Genomic DNA, 23,268 nt, shown 5'->3' on the forward strand with positions numbered 1-23,268 from the left:
AGTTTAAAACTGGCTTTTAAAATACTTGGGATATTTCTTCATAATACTGTGCCATTTTAACGTAAACAAAAATTAGTTTTGAAAATAAATTTCACGGGTTACCCGTTGGTCGGATCGGGAACCAATAGCTTCCGAGCACGTCCTGGTCATTGTAAAGGTCAAGAAATTAATTTTATCAGATAGCTAACTAGTTTATCCTCTTCAACCATTGTAACAGAAAAGATGGCGAAAAGAAAAAAAAAGATGATGATTACCGTGCATTCCAGGCTGCGTGGACAGAGAAATTTACATTTTGGATCTACGATATGACTAATATGCAATGATAAAATTGCATCGATGAAACGATCAAATATAAAGCGGCGCTTCGAACAGCACCAGAGGTCGCATTAAAAGTAAGACATATTTAATTTACTATACGTTAAATATGGCTCTCAATGAAATATATTTAGAAATATTTGGCTTTTATGAGTCTCTCAAAAAGGTTTCTGACCCCTGCTGTATAATATATTTACATTAGATGCGCTACTTCACGTTCACTTAAATGATAGGAAACCCCTAATGGCATTTGGAGGAATGTAAATTGATCAAAAGAGTGTGTGTGTGTGTGTGTGTATGAGTGTATGAGTGTGTGTGTGTGAGTGTGTGTGTGTGAGTGTGTGTGCGCGCCTGCGCGTGTCCGTCCCGCCTCACCGTGGCATGCCTATGCAACAACTGGACAACAGTCATGTTCACTAGTGAATTAAGCGTCGCTCATCGCGGGCACGTAGAAGAATCTCTGGGAGGGGCGTCGCTGCCGCCGCCGTGACCACGTCGAGTCGGTAAACAGTGAGTTTTCATCCGGAACAGACAGGGGAGCTTTCTTCTCTCCGCCGAGATGCGCAGGGCTCCGACGCAGCGGAGGTCGCGGGGCTGCTGGTGAATTCCAATTGGGACGCGGAGTCACCATGAACGAGCGCCCATCGCTTTTTATCGCACGTTTTATTCGTAGGATTTCATCCTGTCGTGACAGAGGGAATCGTTTTTTTCTTCTTCTTCTTCTTCTCTCATCTACAGAGGACCACGGAGACCTCCTAAGGCATCGGTCATGCTCTCCGGTAAGAAGGGATTTTGCTCCAAGATGTCCCTTTTTTTTTCATCCTAATGAACAAGGGTCAGTGAACACCGGCGTGCATGTTGGAGGTGAAACGCATCGCTTTGCGTAGAAGCGTGCAAAATCGTAATTGGTAGAATATGTGATTTATCGGGACGTGTCCACCTCATCGTTTCACAGCTGCCGTCTGCAACAGCTATGCAGATGAGGGATGGTTGCTGTTGCAGCCCCAGAAGCGGGTTTAACTCCTTGCTCTGCTCACGCACACTGATACATGCCTTCAAATCCAAGCCCTCTGTGAGGATTAATCCCTCCCTTATCAAACCCCGCTGGAGTGTCAATAAACAAATGTTTGCGTGGACCCGTTCATTCAAAGGCAAGGGAATTGCCAATGCATCTGCATGAATTCAAATGTGAGAAAATGTGTGTCATGCTTCCTGGGAATAGAGAGACCCCCCCCCTGTTGCTGGATTGTTATGGTGCAAAATAGGCAGAAGCATGTTGCTGCTGATATACTCTATGCTGGGCACCGTTGATTTTCTTTTTTTTGTTTTTACCGTTCCTCCTTTCAGAAAAGGCTCCTTCTCCCTCCCACAGCCGTGTAAAGCCCTATTATTAACAGATTCCTGAACAAGGGTGTCTGTCTGCTTTAAAAAAAAAAAAAAAAGAAAAAAGAAACTCCTCCAAATGTGTTGGTGCGGGTCAGTTTGTGCCTTCGGGGTGATTCACTGCCAGTCAACCTTTGCTGTGTTTGCAAAAAAACACTCCTCTGTTTTTAGAAGAGATATTGTACTTTGCTGCCAAGCTTTAAAAGCAACGGATGCTATTTTTGGTCTGTGTATTTGGCAGGGGCTTCAAATTCACGGTTGATCAGAACTCCTCCACGGAGGGCTGCTTCTGCTGTTCCAAGGGACCATTTGCTCTCCCCAGACCCCTTTGTGTATTTTTTGACACATTTGTTTTTTACCCCTCCTTCCACACTTATAACCTTCAAAACCAGAAACACTTTTACATGACACTTTCCCAAAAGCGGTCCATGCTACATTGTGCGCTACAGTTCCATCAAACACGTTGAAAGTGGGACTTGACCTAAATTGTTGCTGGCACAATAGTATTACTTTGCCGTTTTCTTTCATCAACGAAACCCTGCTCCGTTTATTGTCCCCACAAGCCACGGGCTGACGGTGCGAGCATTCGGTTCCGAAGCGGTCGCCCCTGTCTTTTTACTCCTTGTCTGTTTACAAGGAGTATTTTGCGCTTTCACATGCCAGCCACCTGATCCAAATGAAACATTTTCACAGCCGCAGATTTGTCCGGCATGTCTCCGTGTCAAGGGAATCAACTCCCGAACCTCGGAGTTGAGAATAATTCAGAGCAGCGGTGCAGAGAGAATTCACCCACATTTACTCAATTACAAAGAACAGGAAAGTATAAAAGAATCAGATCAGGCGGTTGTAATGTAATGAGCGTAAGTGTATGGCTGTGGCTGCACAACATCACCACTTCTGAACTCCTTCCAACATCAACAAAGCAGATTACAGTTACAGCGGAACACGAAAATCTCTGTGGACTATACGCTGAAATCCCCTCAGGTGTTACCAAGCAAAGGCAAAATGAATAGGAATAATCCTCCTGAACGTTTGAGCCACATTCCTTTCTTTATTACTCCCCCCACTCCAGCTTAGCAGAATCCAGGTGGATAGTTCTTGAGATTGCTTTGTTTCACCAGAAGAAACTGTGTCAAACGTGCAAAGGTGAGCGCCAACGCCACGCAGGGAAAATAGCCTGCCATGTGATTGATCAGCCAAAGTTAAGCTGCCCTGCTGTGTGCTGATAATGTGTTATACATCAGTATTTCATGGATATATAGAGCTCATATTAGAATGGGGATTTTGGGGTCAACTGGCCGTCCTTAAGCACGTGGTTGAGGTTATCCAGGTTGAGTACTTTCTCATTGATCTGGCTGTATGTCTCACCTGAAAAGAGCTAATCCTTTTTTTTCCATAGAAACCAGAAGAGTGTAATAGGATTTCTGGCGCAGGAGAGCACGGGTACTGACGTCCGTGGGTCACGCTTTTGGATCGCAATGCCAAGTCACTGGACTGAACCTTAAAATCAACAAACAAAAGAAAAGCAGAGAATAAACATGTCACCCAGTTGAAGGCATCCTGAAAGCCAAATCTGCAACATGCACCTGAGGGGGGGGGTCACTTAGATTTTGTTTGAGGATCTTTACGGTCTTCACAATCATTTCTCCTGCTTATTCTTGACAATTTATCTTGATCAGTTCATTGAGGAGGAATTACTGAATGTTATCAGTTAGCTTTCCTCGGAATTTGAATTTTTGGTTTTAGTGTTTTTCCAGACCTCTGGATACTTAGAGGTAATCCGGGACTTTTGTATGCAAATTAGACAACTGCATGGCAACAAATGCGATTTTTGTTTCCCCAAAACAGTGTTTATATGCCACTCCCCTAGCATGAAAGACAAAGGGTTAGGATTAGTTGGGATTGTTCTTGGAATTGTTTAGTGAAGCTTCTAGATGTCTGCGTCCTCTTAGTTATAAACATTGCAAGTGAGGTAGAACCCCAAGTTTTTTGTACGCAACACTTTCTGAACGCATACCGGGAAAAGAATCATTTAGCTTAACTGACGCGAACAAGATTAAATTGGTTACAGCTAATATTTTCAAAAAAGAAAGAAAATGAGTTAATTTTCAGATATAAGGTGTATAACTCTGGTCTGGTTGTCTGTAAGTTCACAACAGCAGCAGCTGTGTCAACATGAGGGCAAGCCAGCGTCACCTGTGCATAGTGAGCGGGTTGGGATGTTTCAGCTGCTCTTTCACGCCCCAGCTGCTCTAGTTTGCCTGTTGATACGGTTTACAAATCCGTCGACCGCTCTATTTCCAGTTGCAACGGATCTGCTGATGCAGTAGATTTACCGTACTTTAAGGTTTATTGTTCTGGAAGTCGTAATTGTATCTGTTGTATAAATGCAATTGACAGCAGATGCCTGTTGCAGAGACTCTTGGGCCTGATAAAAGCTGACAGCAGAGAGAGTAAATCGGCGTATAAGCTGGGAGGCATCATGTTTATGAAGGGAAGATGAAGCAGGATATATAAATGTTGCCTTTAGGAGTTAAGCTGCGCTAGATGCTGCGATTCGATATGTATGACGTATAAGGTGAGGGGAGAGCAGAGTGGCTCCTTGTGCAGACACGTCGGGTTGGACCTACCTTACAGGCCCCGCTATTTGTCCCGACGGACTTGAATATTCAACTCCTTGTTGATTTGCATTCATGTGATGCGAGCTGCACAGGGGCAGCTCACTCTCAATGCACAGCTCATGTTTTAATCAACATGGCTCCCAAACTGCTTTCTATGCCGCCACCCAGAGCCCATCCCTCATTGCCCTACAAATGCAAAACTGAACACGTGTCTCTCAATCAAATTTGCGCTTATATTTCTAGTTTTCTTATCACCCTCAGCCTTTCTTTTGGTGTTCTCTCCATCTGATTCCGTCGTCTCCGGGAATGCTTGTGTTGTTGTACCTGTACGTCTGCACACATCTGTACACCAGATGTTTCGGCAGGTTGGGTTTTACTTTATCCAGGGAGACTCCGTATCCTCCAAGGTGTGTTTCTCGGACTCAGTAACGGTTTGAGCCCGACCTGTTGCAGTTAATCGAGTTTGACTCTTTCTCTAAAGTTTGTCACTCATAGTGATGCTTGAATTAGCCTTGGAGTGCTGTGATCTGTTTTCTAAAACATAGTAGTATTTCTCTTGTTATATTTGGCTGAACATTTGGCAACGTGCGGTCTTATCAGATTTGCCTCGCGGATATTTTGTTGGCTTCGCTGCCGGTGTCTGTCTCCTTTTTCTCCTTGCTTTTCTTCACTTTTTCTTCTATCTGTAGATGACACACTTCTTTCTTTTATAACTGGAGGAATGAATGTTGTTCCTGTATTCTGCATCGGTTGTCGATTGCAGTACTGCAGCAGAATGAAAATTGTGACTTAAGGCAATGGATGTAGCACGTCTCTTAATGTGCTGGGGTGTGATATTTCACTCAAGACTTAACTCTCTGCCTGCCAATGATGATTATAGAGGCATTCAACCTATCTTAATCTCATTCCATGATTAATTATATGCAATTCTAAATTGTTGTTGACTCTCATCCTTAATCTCATTATTCCCAAAAAAAGTCTCCAAAACTTAGCCTTGTTTTTTTTTCTTTTTTTTTCGCTTCTGTATTCTAGGCCATAAAATGTGAACATTAAAGTCTTCCAGCTGAGTTGGGATTGAGCCTGGATTTTTTTCTTTGAAAGCTGCTTAGTTGCACATGAGGCTGAAAAATGTTTGACTTTTCAAAAAAGCGTTTTTGAACTGTAAGTGCTCCAAAGGTGTCAGCTGATGAACTTCATCTTTCAGCACATCACGGTCAACTTAATAAGGTTTGCTAAATGACGGATAATGCATTGACCATGTGCAAGCAGCTTCTTTTCAAGTTATTGTATACATCAGTAACTTTTCAAAAATTATTTGAAAACAACCCAACACTGTTATTAAGACCTTGTTTGGAAATTCTAGTTAAGAAATGTGCAAAGAGAATCATAGTTCAGTGTATAATGGAAGTTATGGTAGAGGACCTTTAAATCGGGTTTTCAAGTCAGGACTTAAGTATTGATAAGAATAAGAATAAGAGTAAGAACAACTTTATTTATCCCAAAGGAAATAGTTGTGCCAGAGTTTCAAGTAAAACACAACAATAATAAATAATAGTGGGAAGGCGTGAGAATAAGAAATACTACATGTATATACTACATGATGTACTACATCATAGTAAATAAAGACGGCACGAACGTTTGTGAGTTTGTGTGTCGGTCGATCAGTTCGCCAAAGTTGTCACAGCTGAGGACTGACATAAAAGGGACAACTGGGATGGTGGAACAATGCAGTCAAACCACAGGGGTCGATGCCAAATGCTGTAACACTATGAATTTGTTCGGGTGGCTATGTATACAAAAACCAAGTGCCATTTGTAGGGCCGTTGTTGACCTTTAGCTTTTTTTATGTTTATTTATTTATTCGACAGAGACTCCACAACAGTGCTGACATGTAAATACAATGCTGATGCTCAGTTAAGTGGGCTGTTGTGTTCTGCCTGCCTGGTTTACACTGATTAGCTTTACTTCTGGCTCACCAAAGGAACGATTTTCTTCACCAAAACTGCGTAGGAAGCACTACGTAAGAAGGGATTCAGCGTTAACAGGGTAATCACAAAATTTTAAAAAAGTTAAAAAAAAATGTGTCAAGTCAGCTGACATCAACCAATTCAAACAAATACAGCCTTTCAGCAGGGCTTTGCAGTTAATTGAAAAGTTTACCGAACCAATGTGAAAACCTCACCTTGGTCATTTCAGTGAATACGTGTAAGTCTTCCTAATATACTAACTTCTCAAATTCAATAACCTTTCTTGGGCTGTTATTTGTAAATGCTTTGTGTCAATAACAACCGTGATCGCCCAGTATTAACCTTTAGTGGAAAGAAGACAAACTATGGATGTTTTCAAGCAAGTCTTTTTTTTCTCTGACATTATCTTACCAGGGTAACCGTCTCATTTCAGACTATCTAAGGCTAAAACAAGATTACTTTAGCAAACTCAAGCATGTGCAATTGATAAATTTAACTTTTATTTCTCATTTTGGAACGGTACAGCATTTTCTTTTGAGCAGGTTGCTGAGCCTCAATTAAAAATGCTATATTTGTAGATAAAGCATTTAAAAATAAAAAGGTCTTAATACTTTTATACGGCAGTGGCTACTCTACAAACAAAAGGTTGCGGTCTGAAGACAAAGCCATTCTTAAGAGGCATGGCAGCCTTTTGGCTCCTGAGTTCAGCTGCCCAGCAACCACGCCGAGCGTTAACGTTACCAAATGTCTCCGTCTGTCACCTCTTGACTCCTTTACCCAGATGGTTTAGTGCTCAGCCTCGCTTCGCAACGGAGCACAGACGTGACACTTATTGCCCTCCCAGGTGAAATCCTGCTAAGTGTATTAGATTAACTCAAAATTCGATCATCATTTGCGTAAGTGGATTCATGTGAGCTTTTGTTGGGGGAACAGTTGTAACTCCACCTCTTGTTAAGTGTGAAAGAATACTTGTCTGTCAATGGGAGGTCAAGCATGCTGGTGGTTTTAACACGTACAGGGGCAAACAGCAGCTACTGGTCCAGCTCCAGGACGAGAGCCAACGCTAACTGGGTGGAAGTATTTCAAGTATGTCTTCACACAAAGTGAGCCTTAGTCTTTATGTTATTTGAGTCAAGAAAACAGAACACTATATCTTACTGACCCCAAAAAGCCAAAAGCTGCACAGAGTTCTGAGACAGCTGCTCCTTTCACCGGTGCAACTGATAGATAAATGTTTCAATTTGAAAGATGCAATGCTGGCAGAAGCAGCCATAGGAGGGGCAGGTTTGATTCAGCCCTTGAGGCCTTCCATCTGAATTCGTGGGTTGAATTAAGTTGTTTTATGATTTGCTCGACTGGCAAGGATACAGCAAGATGCTTGTTTATGGCAGTGATTTGTGAGCAGTGTTAAGTGAGAGGCTTTTGGCAGAAATTTCTATTGCTATTTTTAGATGTCAACTCTCTACTGGATATTAAGGAAGGGGCTTTGTTTGTAATGAACCTCTATTATATGGGGAGAAAAAAAATGTACACAAACCATTTCTCTGTTGTTACACTCCAGTGAGGGCTGTATATCTTATTTTCTGTATTACATTCGCTTTCAACCAACAGCTTGTCTTTCGTTTCTCGCTGGAATAATTTAACGGAAAAGGGAAATATGCTATAAAGAATAGTAAATGTATTTCATTTCAAAGGGAGTTCCGTGCTATTTTTGCCAGCAGCAAAAGGGACACCTTGCTGAACACTGCAGTTATTCCTTGCTTGTTATTTATCTCACCACTTTGCTTCTGGCTTCATTCCCCCGGCCTTGTCTCCGTCTTGTCTCAGCTACTGAGCTGTTACGGCATAAAACACAGGATTTCGATCTTTCTCTTTCATATCTCTCGATACATTATTCATGTTACTTATGCTGTCTCTTTTTTCCTGTCTTTTTGCAAATTAATTGGTGGGTAATTGCCTCCAAGAGCTAATTTTAGAACAGAGCTCGCCTTCAGACAGCCTTAAGGCCCAGGTTATTTCAGAACTTTTGTTATTTTCTAAACGGTTGAAAAACTGCTTAATACATATTTTAAATACAGTTCTTTGTATTTTTTATGACCACAAAATGATTCATTTCTTGCTCGATTTCAATGCTAAATGAAGCTTAGTCATGCTTAGTTGAGAACTTCATTGTGGTCAGTGAGTTTGATGCATATATGAACCATGTAAAGCAATTCTCACCTAATTGTCTCAAATTGAATTGTGTGCATTTGATCCCCTGCAATTAAATAGGATGGTATAAATGTATCAAAACATGCCAATGGACAGGATATGAGTCTTCTATGAAATTGACACTGTAGTTGCCATTGCAGTCGTTTCTTCATCAATGTGTTTTCACAGACTGGAAGCAATTTCCAATACATTAATGTGCTGCTTTTTACAAGTGGCTTCCAGTTAGCCTGAGTGAATATAACTATATCCAGGGCTTTTAGCTGGTAGTTAAAACCTGTGCTACTCCAATGATAATACATTGCTGTTTGACCAAAGGTATGCAAAAACATGTTTTTTGTTGACTGCGCCATTGGATAGTGCTTTAATGAAAAACTATTTTTTTCGACCCCCAGTGGGGTTCAATTTTTCTATGTAATGTAAATGACTCCGAAAACACACAGCTTCTATTCAATGCTTCCAGCCTTAAGGTTGGACAAAGTAAAATCGCAGTCAGTTTTTTTTACAGCAGACATTGACCTACTATTGAATACAAAGGAACTAGTTGGCATTTGTCTTGTGGTGGTCAAAATGCCAATGTAATAAATAAAAAACAAACAAAAAAAAAACACTTGGCAAAATCTCTTTTCAATAACTATGACCCAGTTAGATAGATCTTCTTATGAGCAGTTTCATGCAGAAGGTGGGGGTGGGGGTATGGATTATCTTTAATAACCGCTTCATGATTTCTGAGACGTCTCTGTTGAGATTTCTTTAAGAATTTTACTGGCACTTTGCGAACAAAAAGACGCATGACCTCTAGTTCCATTCGGCAACCATTTCTAAAGCTTATATCTCTAAAACTCTGCTACTTTTGCACAAATATCAAGATGGATATCAACAGGCTACAATTATATGTTTTTTGTTATTTTGGGGGATAATTTCTTCCTTGTACACTAATATGAAGCCAATCCTTTTATACTGCTTCTGTTCAGTTTTTTGATACTGACTATTGGAACTAGTTTCAATATTAATAATAAAGACATACAGAATGGTGTTCGGTGATTTGCGATTTAAATATATTTTTTTGCTTTCTTTTCTTAGGATTCACATTTAAACATCTGAGTAGAGTAGCAGTGGCTCTCCCTGATGGTAACTGTTGTCGTCTGAAGTAGAAGACGCTGGTGGTTATTGAATGCTGACTTGCTAGAAATGCACATGGCTGATACTGCAAGGTGAGGTGGGGAAAGAATGCGCCTTTATTATGTTTTATAGCTAAACCTCAGCTGCAGTTAAAACCCAGTCTCTTCCAATTATAGGTGAGGGTGTGACTGAGAGTGTGAATTATCAAGTCCCCAGAATTACGTCTCATGGAGGTCAAAGGACATCTGATCACATCCATGGGTTTGGGGGCTCCAGGTCAGTAACGACTTCCAACAGACTCACACTTTCATGTCTGGACACGCTAGAAATGGCCCCGCTGATTTACGGGCTTGTGTTTTTTCAAGCGGTGCAGCCAAACGAAAACACAGTTGTTTTTCTCATGGGAACAGCCAACTGGAAAACAGCTGAATGTGTGAGGGCCTTTTTTGTTGACATACTGTCCCCACAGCGACTAGATAATCTTATCAGAACTATTTGGAGCAGACACCATAACACATACTTTAACAACAAAAGCATCACGAGGGTGAAAAATATTGCTAAATTATTGCTGTCTTGAAAGTTTAAATTCAAGTTGTCATTAATTTGACCAGCTGTATGGATGTATATTACAGATGTTCAAGGCTGCCAGGACAGCAAGCTGCAAGCTGAGAGACTTGCAGCTCTACAGGAGAGGAAGCAGGCCCTGGAGGCCCTTCTCAACACCAGAGTAGGGGAGCTCAAACAAGTCTGTCTGCAGGAAGCAGTGAGTAGCTCCAATTGAGATGGTTTATATATCAATACATATGAAAAACCTTGTAAATGTGGTGGTGAATTTCCTGAAATACATCGAACATTGTTTGTCACATTTTACCCTTTTTTAATAATTATTTTGTGCACGTGTAATTCTTTTTGATTGGCTTGGTTTTGAGATTATTCAATTGTCAACTTAAAAAAAAAAAAAAAAAGTGCATACAATTACAGTGAAGTTATGTAAATTATGACACATTTGATTGAAAAGATAGAACATCAAATGTTTATTTTTTTTTCAATTGAAGCAAATAATAACCATATTATTGGAAAGAGATGGAAACAGTGCAAAGAAATGTAAACTGTATCCACGTGCTCATTTTAATATAAATAAGAAATCAAATATCAAAAACGTAAACCTTCCAGCTGCAGGAACAAGAAACCATGACACGCTATTGAGTTGATGTGCAGATGTGAACCGATTCTGGACACTGGACTATTTACTTCTATTGTTCATTTTAAAGAAATGATTTCAGATACACTGGAGTATATATTAACTATGGGTGCAAGTGTTGTGTTGGTTCCGTCATATTTTTATTGAAAATTAAAGAACTTGTGGTGAGAACTTGTGATTGTCTTTGATAAAATAAGCTGGTTACCAACAGATTGATTTCTCAAGAGATCTTGTTAACACATTTTAATGAAGTCATGGTGTTTCATTAACAGCTGTCTTACACATCCACATGCTCTGTACTTGCATCCTCTACTCGAATGTCTAAAAACGCTCTGTTCTGCATCAACTTTGCAGTGCTTCTCATTTGCTGTCCATCATTTGATGTAAACTATGATAACACATGATTTCTGGTGTATCTGTTTTAGAAGAGTGGACCCCTAAAGGATGTTATTATTGAGACCTAAAGTAATCTGTTAAGTGGTGTCCTTTTATGTAACACATTGGACCGGACAGCCGAACGAGAAAATGGATAGTAGCCAGTGGAGGCTAATAAATGTCCTCCCCAGGAGCTGACTGGGAAATTGCCACGTGCTTTTCCCCTGGAGACGGGTGAGAAACCCCCAGTGGTGCAGCGCAGAGTTGGCCCTCCGCCCAACAGCAAGGCAGAGGTATGTCAACACCTTGAATATAAATTGTGTTTACACAGCAGCTGTATTGGTGTGTGTACTGTAGTGTAACATCGCTGACCTTCTCTGGCTGCAGGATGAAGCTGCCCAAAGAAAGCAGATGAAAGCCATCTTCACCGGTGCTTTGCACAGACACTCTGATTCAGACCGCAATATCCCAAGTAGCAAGAGGACGGTTCATCGTGGATGTCATACAGGTATGACCGTAAAGAAGCAGTCTAATCTCCATTGCAATATTAGTCCCAAACTGCAAAAGTCTGAAAATGTAATCTCTTAGTGTATTTTCTGCACTATAAGGCGCACTGGATTATAAGGCGCACCTACAATGAATGGCCTATTTAAAAAAAAAAATTCACATATAAGGCGCACAGCATTATAAGGCACATGTAATAGAAGCTACAGTAGTTGCGTTATGCATCCACTATACCATGATTGGCATCATTTAATCTCAACCTGATTTCCGTTTTCCTACTTAAATTTAACATACACTCCATCACGTTACAAAGATTAATAAACTGTGCGATCTGTTGAAGGGATCTTTACCGTGACAACATTACTGTAGCTTATGCATCCACTAAATGGAGCTGCGCTAAAGGGAATGTCAACAGCGCCCATCTCGCTTTGTTCCGTCAAAAACTGTGTTTGGTCTTTTTTACTTGGCGCAGGTCATCTTGTTGCTTCCTCCACTTCCGCACCATTGTTTTGTTAATTTTGAATTCTCTTGCTGCTGCTCTATATCCGTGTTCTACTGCGTGACTGATCGCCTTGAGTTTAAACTCTGCATTGTAAGCGTGTCCCTTGAAAGGAGCCGTTTTGGGGTCTTTAGACACACACAAGTGGTGTGGGACTGGAATTCCCCTTTACCTTTTTTACCGCTGCTACTTAGGCGACACACACACACACACACACACACACACACACACACACACAAATGGAAATGAAAATGCACGCTTCGCACAGTCATATATCCCAGCATGCACCACGTGCTACTTCTTCTACGGGAGAAAATGGGAGTCGGTGGCTGCTGCCCGTAGTTGCAAGACCTCTTGTGGCTCAATATTGATCCATATATAAATCGCACTGTATTATAAGGCGCACTGTCGGTTTTTGAGTAGATTAAAGGCTTTTAGGTGTGCCTTATAGTGCGGAAAATACGGTACATGATTCGTAGTTTTCAAAAACCATAGTACTTAGATGGTAAGGAGTTGTGTCAAATCTCCTGCTGTGTCTTCTTTGATATGGATATTTTCCTGTTCTTCTAGAGGATACTGTCATGTCCGAGAGTACAAGCTCCATGTCAGATTCAACATCACATGACAACGGTAAGTCAGCACAATCTATGCCATCTATATATACTGCTGGCATGCTCTATTTAAGAAAATCAGTTAACTTGTCAAACTGCAGTTATAGAAAGGTAATGAAAAAACTTCCAATTTAGGAGTAGAGACTAATTTGTTGCTAAAGGTTGAGGACGATCAGTAAGTTGGTGTTATTGACTATTAGAAAAAGTATTAAAAATGTGTTTCCAAACTGTGACAGATATAATAAGGTTTCTGTCAAAATATGATCTTTTTCTTAGAAAGCAGTCCAGCAAGCAGAAAAGTGGTCACTGAATTCAGCAGATTATCAAATATTCATGTTTACACGATGTAAAACCTCAAGTAGTGTATTTTTTAAGTTCAATGCTGGACCATGATTGGCATCATTTAATCTCAACCTGATTTCCGTTTTCTACTTAAATTTAACATTCACTCCATCACGTGACCAAGATTAATGAACTGTGTGATCTGTTGAAGGGATCTTTACCGTGACAACATTTATGTTGCTCCAATTCTCACATAATTACAATGACAATTATCTAACATCATCATAAAGTCTACAGTAAACCAAAGCATGAATAGTATGAAGTGTTTGAACAAAGATTAAATTCAGTGTAGTTGAATACTGCTTGGAAATTACCCTTAACAAATTACCCTCTGAGTACCCTATAGGGAATATACAGACATTTGTTGAGGATATATAAGATGAATCTTTTATGGATTTTACGTACCAAATTCATAGCTGTACAAAACGTTTCTATTTATGAAACATTTAACAAGAAAAGACCTGTTGCATTTGGACACAGAAGGAAAAATGACAAAAGGTGAAATACAAGGGTAAACTGTCTACTGAAGCTATTTTTATCACATATAATACCTTTCCCTGTTTCCCCTTTGAAGAGTCTTCTCCCAGCGTGGCAGCCGATCAGCGCTCTCTGTCTCAGCCTCGGCTCACCGTGGGCAGCCCCGATCACAGGATCAGCAGGAAACTCTCTCCAGTTGAGATTTACTACGAGATGAGGACACGTCGCAACTCTGTCACAAGCTCCGTCAGGTACTGTTCTTCATTTTTTGCCTGCATATTGTGCAAATTCTCTTGGATGTGTTTTTCCAAGGCCGGGCATGACAAATTGGATTAATGCCATCCTAGTCTGGTATTAAATGACAGGCTTTTGATAATTTCATGGTCATTTTTTTAGTTTTGGGTGGATATTTTTAATATGTCATTTTTTTTTTTTTTTTTTAGACATTGTTGGAATTTTTTTGTGCAAATGAGCAAAATTATAGCACAACCAGCAAAGAACTCTGAAGAAACACAATCGATCAGTGTATGGAAGTGGAAAGAAATTAGGCGATTAAGTTTCCGGCGAAAAAAAAATCCCATTTAGATGATGTCGAGCGCGATACTGCACCACATGTGTACTCACAGAGCACGAGTTTCTTGATGTTTTAGCGCTAAATGGAAACCACTTCCATATGTTCTTGTGTTATCTCTCACAGCCCAACTCACTCTTTACCGAGAAGTGCGTCTAATGTTGAAGGTAGAAGCGTCCCAGCCACACCTCTTCTGGCCCGAACTGGTCCGATTAGCGTTCACGTCAGGTACACTGGGCTTCTTCGGTGCAGCTCAGCTCCCCACTGGGAGAACTCTGTGGTTGGGAATGACTTGAATGCAGTTAGAGACAGGGTTTTGACAAAGATTAGTGTCATATTTAGCTACCAGCAAGGGCTTTAGCTTATCACTTTAAGCATAAAATTGTGCCCCTTCTTAAGTGATTTTCTTTGAAATGCAATTACACACTTTTGATAAAAATTACTTGTCAGTCTTGTTAAGCATATTTGCCGAGTGTTGGACTAATGTGCTCTGTTTCTGCCTTAGGTCAGATGCTTCGGGGGGTAATGGATTGAAGCAGTGGTCTGGCAGTCTGGATGTTCCATATATAATCCCGCTGGCCTCAGAGGGCTCATCCTCTGACCGCCGGAGTTGCCCTTACAACTCCAGGGCCCGACGCAGCAACAGCTCCGAGGCCCTGCTGGATAGATCCAGTCTCCCTGATGATCCAGCACCCAGAAATGGGATGCACCCCAGAGGAGGACCTTACAAGAGCTCTGAAACACTAACTGATGGCAAGCTGCGGCACATTCACTTGGGCAGCCCTGAAAGACACGTGGATGGGTCTGTAGACCAGGCCAAAATGCGTCTGTCTATGGGAGGAAGAGCAGCCGGCGGAGGCTACAATGAGCTGTTGATGGACTACATCTGGGGTAAACAGCAGAGGATGCAAGTGCAGCACCACCTGTACCAGTCCACAGGCAGGATCTGGCAGGACACGCCCTCTCCGCGCTCCTCTACTGCAGCCGTGCCTCCTCACACTAATGGATTTTCTCATTCCCAAGTGCATCTTCCCAGTGCTGCACCACCTTACAGCCCTATGGTTCTCCGAGGGTCTCAAGCTGAACTGCGAAGGGTCAAAGTCACCAGAACCAAATCTTGTGGGCCCTTTATCCCTTTGCAGCAACATCCCCAAGATGCCATCTTGCTTTCTGCTTACGACTCCCCCCTTCCTGCCTCTGGCACCACCACATCCTCCATCCCCAATCTGCACCCCTACCAGACAGAGCTGTCCGGCCCCTCATTCGGCCGCAGACCCCCTCAGTTCTCCCTTCCTACCCCAGAGGACTCCACGCGGAGCCTTCATAAAGCCCTGGCTCTGGAGGGGCTGAGGGACTGGTACCTGAGGAACGCCCTCGGTTACCCTCCCACCGCCTCAAAGAGCCACGAGGCAGGGATATCACGCCTATCACACCCCCATCCCCTCGCGCACCAGACTCAGTCCGTTCAAGGTGAAGGAGGCAACGTCCATCGGGCACAGATACCACAGTCAGCGAGCTTCCACGGTCACCCTCTGCATGGAAGGTCGGTATTTCTTATTTGTTAATATCCCTTTGCTTGCTTTACATGTTAGACAATCTGGCATATTACATCTATTCACAAAAAAACAGTGGTTGTTGTCGGGATTTTCGATAAAGTGGTGCACCTCGGTAAAATGATATTAATTATAACGAATTGACATATTTTTGATAATCATGAATTTGTACATTCGCACCTAGGTTGACTGAAGTACCACCCACAAAAAACTATTCCTGCAATAATGCAGAGGTCAATGAACAATGTAACCCCTAAATGTTTATTTCTCTCGGAGACAGTGCGCAATATTGTAAATACTGATTAAAAATGACTGGATCACCAATGGTGATAATGATTCCATAAAACGTTATGTGCCACAAGAGTAGGCCTTTTCTTTAAGGCACAAATAGTGATAACATAACAAGAAAAGATGTTTAAAATGAGAGCTCAGTAAGGTTTGCATCAAATAGTTCTGGGCCAGATGATTGCTAAGAGCTGAGGGATTTAATATTGCATTTATGTAATACAATAAATATGTATACAATAAATGGCCATGGGAGACAAATAGTCTTTACTTGTCCACTTTTGGACTTTGAGCATGTTTTGAAGATTTCATTGGAATCAGTTGTTTGAGCTCCATACCATGTTTTTTTTTTTTTAATTGAAGCCATAAGACTCGCAGCTGATTACCCTCTATCCCAAATCAAATTGTATATAGTTTTATAACTTTGACAGGATTCATTTATTATTGTCGTTGCTTTTATTCACAGTATTTATTTTTCATAATAAACATTTCCTGTTACATATTGCCTCAGCCAGACAGCTTGATTATTTCTTGATGTTAAGAACAGATAGGAGGAATGGAGAAACAGTGAAATGAATATTCAAGTAAGGTGATAGAATGCAATAAATTTTTTCATAGGCAATATGTCTATAAAGATTGATTATCATTCAATTAATAACAATTAATTGATAATTATCATTATAAATTATTCTAATTATCTGTAAAATGATGGTACCTTTACAAATGAATGGAATTAAAATAAGAAATTATCTAAAGTATATTATATATAAAGCTGCTAAATATAACAATTTCTTCCAAATATTTTTTTTTTCCTTTTCAAGTTTTTTCAAGTCACAGTTTTCCTTTACATATTTGTTAAGCACTATATTATTTTTTGTTTCAACACCAACAGGCCGATGGAGCTATCTCTCTATCAGGAGGCGCCTCATCCAATGATGCAAGATGTGACCCCGAAGGAGCCCAGCACAGACCCTGGCACCCTGGTCTGAAGCAGCCACACACACGTATACAAAACTACCATTACAATACATCAACTCAGACTTACAGACCCACACTCTCAGACAGATGGATACAATATGACCTCAAAAGTGAAGCAACACAACCTCAGCAGAAAAGAGACTATAATAGATGACAAACTAGATGTACATTGTGAAAAAAAGCCTTGGCAAGTTCCCCATCTTATAAATGATCCCGCCACTATATGGACTTCAAATCCAGCGTTCCGACGAGGACGTGCGCTGGAGGTGACTCCAGTAACAGCATGGTCATGATGCTGTATTTCATATATCAAGATTTTGTGGTCCAAATCTAGCAGTAAAATTCTTCCTAATAACCCCAAATCATCTCCCAAACTATACTTTTTTACAGAATATATCAATTCTAAATTACTATTTTGTATCTTCTGAGATATAAAGAACTGTTATATGAGAGAGGTAATTTATGTTCCGTTCATTATGTGATATACAAAGATATTATACAAGCCCATTTGGACAGTAGTAATACATGCCAATGAATGTGTGTTTGTAAAATATATAAAACAATGATTTAAGAAAACATGCTTTTGTTCCCATCTGTCATTGATTTCGCACATTTGTTTTTTTTATTTGTATTTTTTTATTTAATTTTCTTTTTACACTTGGTAAATGAAACGGGCCATGAACTGTAGCATACTGGAGTAGCAGACAGGAGTGCCTCTATGTTTTAATAATATAAACCTTGGTTAGAAAACTTTGAAGTGCTTTCTAATAATCTGTAATGCTATTAAGCCTTTGTAATCAAAACGGAAAGCAGTTTGTGATGTCAGTAATATTAGGGTGTTCAGAAAGATGTCATGTGTATGGAGATTTTGCATTTATTTCCATTCTGAATTCATCTCAGTGCTTGCTGATAAATGTAGCTTTTTCATACGTGACAGAGAACTTTGTTCAGTTTTAGGAAAAATGCTGAGGGCTGTTGTGAGACCTACTGTATAGCAGTAACACATGACTGTATGACAAGAATTTACACTGTTCGACTCTCCACTGTGGAGGATCTGACTGTCATGCAGAGCACTTTATGAACATCTTAAGCCTTAATTCCCTATGATTTGTCACCGACAGGCTGCAGCAAGATTCTGACAGGGTCTATTACAGGGACAAATTGAAGCAACACCCTGGCTTTTTGGGAAGTTTATTCATTTACTGTGATATTTATAGTAACATGCAAAATATATGTTTCTTCTGGTCAACTAAGAGGCGAAGGAACCTCTTAAGATGAATTTCCTCAAAAGTTGTCATGTTCCTATGAGAGATATAACTATTGTTATCATCTGCTGAAGGTCTGAATGTTAGTCTGTACATAGTGTGGGTTTTACTGATGAGTCTGAAAGTAAAATTTAGTTCCAGTACTAACAATGTAATTTTTTTAAACTAACCACTAATCAAAATAGACCCCCCCCACCTCCTTCCGCCCACCAGCCCCCCAATGTGGCACTATTTAATTGGTTGTAAAAAGTGAGGTTGGTGTTGCGACCAGAGTAGGGCTGCTCTAGTTTGGACTGATGGCGTGAGCGGGTCTCACACCAGATCATGTGATTGTGAGAATTCATCACAAAAGATTTTTGTATCGGTAATGACTTAAGCCTGTCATAAATTCCGTATCTTTTGTCAGTTTAAACAATTGACTTAACACTTAGTAAAAAATAACCGAGTCGTAATTTATCATAATGAGTTTTTAATCGGAGTCTGCACTGTAAACATGAGAAAAGAATAGAGTAAGACATTACATTGTATATGTTGTTATGTAATCATACTTTTAAAAGTATTCATATTTGTTTACGTTCCTCTCCCTGGGCATCTCCGGAGTCATTTGAATGTACAAACGTCGATCATGTTTTCTGCTCTGTTACAATCTGTGGCACCATGGATTGTTTACCTGGTTTCTCATGTCTAATGTGTTCACATACTCTCAGTGTCCAGCTTCACGGTTTCTTCCAACTGTTTCAAACCTGAAATCAAAGACCAAATTGCTGTGCGCTGGGGGTCATAAAAGTGTATTTTTCATAAAATGTACTCTGTAAGTTGAAAATAAATGATATAAATTTAGCTCTAAAGCAAATTTATTCAAACCATATTATATTTATGAACTTATAACTTTTTGTAGCTATATACTGTAGCTTGTTCACATCAGTGCAGGAATTGTTAATGTGTGTTGAAACCACTTCATTTAGCAGTGTGAATTGTTAATATTTGAGACTTCTCTTTTTTTCTTCTTTTTTTTTAAAAAGGATATTTAATTACTACTGTTTTCTCTCTCCTTCCTCCTTCATAAACAGGTCTCTGACATTAAGACTAAACAGACCTGCCCTATACTGTATGTATGAGATTGCGCAATAAAGTGTCATGTCGAAATCAGCATAGTGTGTATATCTTTATATATTTGTGTGACATTTTTAAAATGTTGAATTACCCCTTTTTGTGCGGGCGCCACTGACCTGCATCCAGTCGCGAATATGTGCCCTGCTGCCCTTGAAAGAGATATTCACTTGCCCCTCGCTGTTACTCTGTCTGCTTGTCTGCTCATGTGATGGACCTCAGCTTTACAATTCCAATTATTCTGACGAATGTTTTAAAAGATTCATCTTGTCCTTCTGTCTTTATGAATTTGCACATTTACAGTACTCTCGACCATAGTGTCGACCTTGAAACAATATCACTGCGTAATATTGTGATTGAATTATGTCACATAAGTGGCAAACACAATATCTGTGCCTTATGTTTGCATCCCTAGGAGAAATCAAAACTCATTGCGGAAGAATGAACACTTCAGTTTGTAAAGTATGGGGTGCCCTCCATTGTTCAAGATGGGTATTACAATGACAAAATGTGCGGCATCAGCCTGAGAAAATGATTTTACTTGCCTGTGTGATTTTTTGTAATGATGTAAAAATGTGCCTCACACATTTTCGCCATAGCCATAGTGAGAGTTTCTAATACAGACCATGACAAAAGTCTCTAAAAAGGTGTGATTCATCCACTTTTCCCTGCTTATCAGGACTCGGGATGCGGGGACAGCAGCCAGAGCAGTGAGGCCCGGGCCTCTCTCTCCCCTGCCACATGGTCCAGCTCCTCTGGGGGACCCCAAGGCGTTCCCAGGCCAGCTTGCAGACATAGTCTCTCCAACATGTCTTGGGTGTTCCCCATGGTCACCTCCCAGATGGACATGCCTGGAATACCTCCGCTGGGAGGCGTCCAGGAGGCATCTTGACCGGATGCCCGAGCCGCCTCATCTGACTCCTCTCTATGCTGAGGAGCAGCGGCTCTACTCCGAGCTCCTCCTGAATGACTGAATTTCTCACCCTATCTCTAAGGGAGAATCCAAACGACCCTGCGGAGACAATGCATTTTGGCCGCTTGTATCCGCAATCTTGTTCTTTTAGTCACTACCCACAGCTCGTGACCATAGGTAAGAGTGAGAACATAGATCGACCAGTAAATTGAGAGCTTTGCATCGCTGAAGATGCCGCACCGATCCGCCTGTTTGCACGGTCCTCCCCTCACTCGTGAACAAGGCCCAACATACTTGAACTCCTCCACTTGGGGCAGGACCCCTTCCCCGATCTGGAGTGGGCATTCCAACCGTTGGGCACCATGGTCTCATGGGATTTGGAGGTGCTGATCCTCATACCGGCCGCTTCACACTCTGCTGCAAACCAGTGAGAGCTGGAGATCATGGCCTGATGAAGCCAACAGAACCACATCATCTGCAAAAAGCACAGACTCGATCCTGCGGCCACCAAACCGGATCCCCTCTGTCTGTGCCAACAAATTCTGTCTGTAAAAGTTATCAACAGAATCCGTGACAAAGGACAGCCCTGGCGGAGTCCAACTCTCACTAGAAACGGGTCAGACTTACAGCCGGCAATGCAGACAAAGCTCCGACACTGTTCATACAGGGACGAACAGGCTGTATGACGGGGTTCGGTACTCTATACTCCCAGAGCAACCCCCACAGGATTGCCCGCAGGACACGGTCGAATGCCTTCTCCAGATCCACAAAACACATGTTGACCTGTTGGGCAAACTCCCATGCTCCTTCGAGGACCCTGCCGAGGGTATAGAGCTGGTCAAAAGTTCCACAACGAGGATGAAAACCACACTGCTCCTGCTGGATCCGAGGTTCGACAACCCGCAGACCCTTGGTCTGCCAGTCCAGCAACACTTTCCCTGACATCCATGCGATGCGGTAGAGTCGTGTCAGCCAGGACAGCCCTACAGCATCCAGAGCCTTGAGGACCCAAGGGCGGACCTCATTCACCCCCGGTGCCCCGCTGTTGACGAGCTTTTTGATTGCTTCAGCAACTTTAGCCCTGGAAATAGGCCACCCCAGAGTACCCTGGCTCTACTTCCTCATTGGAAGATGTTTCAACAGGGTTGAGGAGGTCTCGGAAGTATTCCTGACACCGATCAACAATGGCTCTAGTTGAAGTCAGCAGTGCCCCGCTACCTCCGTGCACAGTGTTGATGGAGCACTGTTTCCCCCTCCTGAGCCACCTGACGGTGGACGTGAATCTCCTCGAGACCCAACGTAAGTCGTTCTCCATGGTCTCCCCGAACTCCTCCCACATCCGGGATTTTCCCCAGGCAACCAACGAAGCCGCATGCCGCTTGGCCTGCCGGTTCCTTTCAGCTGCTCCGGAGCCCCACAGGCCAGAAAGGTACGATAGGACTCCCTTCTTCAGTTTGACGGCATCCCTCACTGCTGGGGTCCACCAGTGGGTTTGAGGGTTGCCGCCTCGACAATGGAAGCAGGAACGTGGTCCATTCAGACTCAATGTCCCCCGCCTCCCTTGGGAGGTGGTTGTAGCGCTGCCAGAGGTGGGAGTTGAAACTCCTTCCGACAGTGGTCTCTGCCAGACCCTCACGTTATGTTTGGCTCTGCCAGGTCTGACTGGCATCCTCCCCCACCGCTGGAGCCAGCTCAGCACCAGGTGGTGATCGGTTGACAGCTCCGTCCCTCTCTTCACCCGAGTGTCCAGAACATGCGGCCGCAAGTCCGACGACACGACCACAAGATCGATCAAAGAACTGTGGCCTACGGTGTGTTGGTGCCAAGTGCACATATGAACACCTTTATGCCTGAACATGGTGTTTGTTACGGTCAATCCATGACGAGTACAGAAGTCCAATAACAAGACACCACTCGGGTTCAGATCGGGGGGGACTTTCCTCCCAATCACGCCTTACCAAGTCGCACCGTCATCGCCCACATTAGCGCTGAAGTCTCCCAGTAGGATGAGGGAGTCCCCAGTGGGAGGGCTCTTCAGCAGCCCCACTAGGGACCCCAAGAAGGGTGGGTAAACTGATCTGTTGTTGGATGCATCACCACAAAAAGTCAGAACCTGTCCCCCCACCTGAAGTCGGAGGGAGGCTACCCTCTCATCCACCGGGTTGAACCTCAACGTACGAGTCGGGTCAATCAATATGCCCACACCTGCCCGGCATCTCTCACTGGGCGCAACTCCAAAGTGAAAAAAAGAGTCTCGCCCCTTTCGAGAGGCCTGGTTCCAGATCCCACGCTGTGCGTCGACGTGAGTCTGACTTATTTAGTTGGAATCTCTCAGCCTCGGACACCAGCTTGGGCTCCTTCCCCGCCAGAGAGGTGACATTCCACTTGAATAAAATAATATGTAATTATTCTCAGTTGAAAATAACCATCTCTCAGATGTTAAGCCACTTTAAAAACTGCATTTGTCAGAAAACACTCATTTTGAGATCAGTAATCTGTCATTGTTTTGCTCTGAAGTATCAACCATTCCATGTGTGAAACACTGTAGCTCACTTTCTTCCTTTGTGATAAATCTCTTAGGCAAGCCTAGGGACACTGTTCTCATTTACGAAAAGCAATTATTATTTAAAATGCTTATAAATACTTGAAAGGACAAATATCTATTTTGGGAGTTTCATGTCGCAATGCTTTATGTATTAATGAAACAACAATGTTAAGATAGTCCCACACCAGCTGGTGTAACCTGCAGAGCCAGGGCTATGACAGACATGTTTCTTATAACTTGGTGATAACTATTTTCAAATGTCATGAACCTTTTTTCTAAATGATGCTGTTGGACACATCTTATTGATAAGAAGAAATACATGTCATTCATTCATTCATTTATAGGTGACTATCATTTTATCGATTGATGAAAGCACAGGTAAGGGCTACCTGCATGGACCTGTGCTTCTTAATTTTGTTTTAT

At 41.9% G+C, this 23,268-nt stretch overlaps 1 protein-coding gene across 2 annotated transcripts; it reads left to right on the forward strand.

Annotated features, from left to right (window-relative positions):
* The first annotated feature begins 590 nt into the window (after positions 1-590).
* On the forward strand, positions 591-19,427 carry ccdc120b (coiled-coil domain containing 120b). 2 transcript variants are annotated; one of them, XM_086168107.1, is made up of 11 exons: positions 591-1,094; positions 9,578-9,708; positions 9,793-9,892; positions 10,249-10,379; positions 11,384-11,485; positions 11,580-11,700; positions 12,766-12,825; positions 13,723-13,876; positions 14,323-14,424; positions 14,702-15,739; positions 16,927-19,427. In XM_086168107.1, exons 3-11 carry the CDS (start codon positions 9,844-9,846, stop codon positions 17,021-17,023), a joined length of 1,854 nt encoding a protein of 617 aa, XP_086024233.1. In that variant the 5' UTR covers positions 591-1,094; positions 9,578-9,708; positions 9,793-9,843; the 3' UTR covers positions 17,024-19,427. The 2 variants fall into 2 exon arrangements, with proteins under 2 accessions (XP_086024233.1, XP_086024234.1); XM_086168108.1 differs by lacking the exon at positions 14,323-14,424.
* Positions 19,428-23,268: the final 3,841 nt, after the last annotated feature.

This window comes from Fistularia commersonii, chromosome 21 (genome assembly GCF_037954325.1).
Source record: "Fistularia commersonii isolate RoL2024-O1a breed Wild chromosome 21, RoL_Fcom_v1.0, whole genome shotgun sequence".
Taxonomy (NCBI): Eukaryota; Metazoa; Chordata; class Actinopteri; order Syngnathiformes; family Fistulariidae; genus Fistularia; species Fistularia commersonii.

Coding starts and splice junctions, on each gene's coding strand:
- ccdc120b (XM_086168107.1), top strand. CDS start 9,844: ATGGAGGTCAAAGGACATCTGATCACATCCATGGGTTTGGGGGCTCCA. Junction 11,701..12,765: donor TCATCGTGGATGTCATACAG/GTATGACCGTAA, acceptor CTGTTCTTCTAG/AGGATACTGTCATGTCCGAG. Junction 14,425..14,701: donor CCGATTAGCGTTCACGTCAG/GTACACTGGGCT, acceptor TTTCTGCCTTAG/GTCAGATGCTTCGGGGGGTA.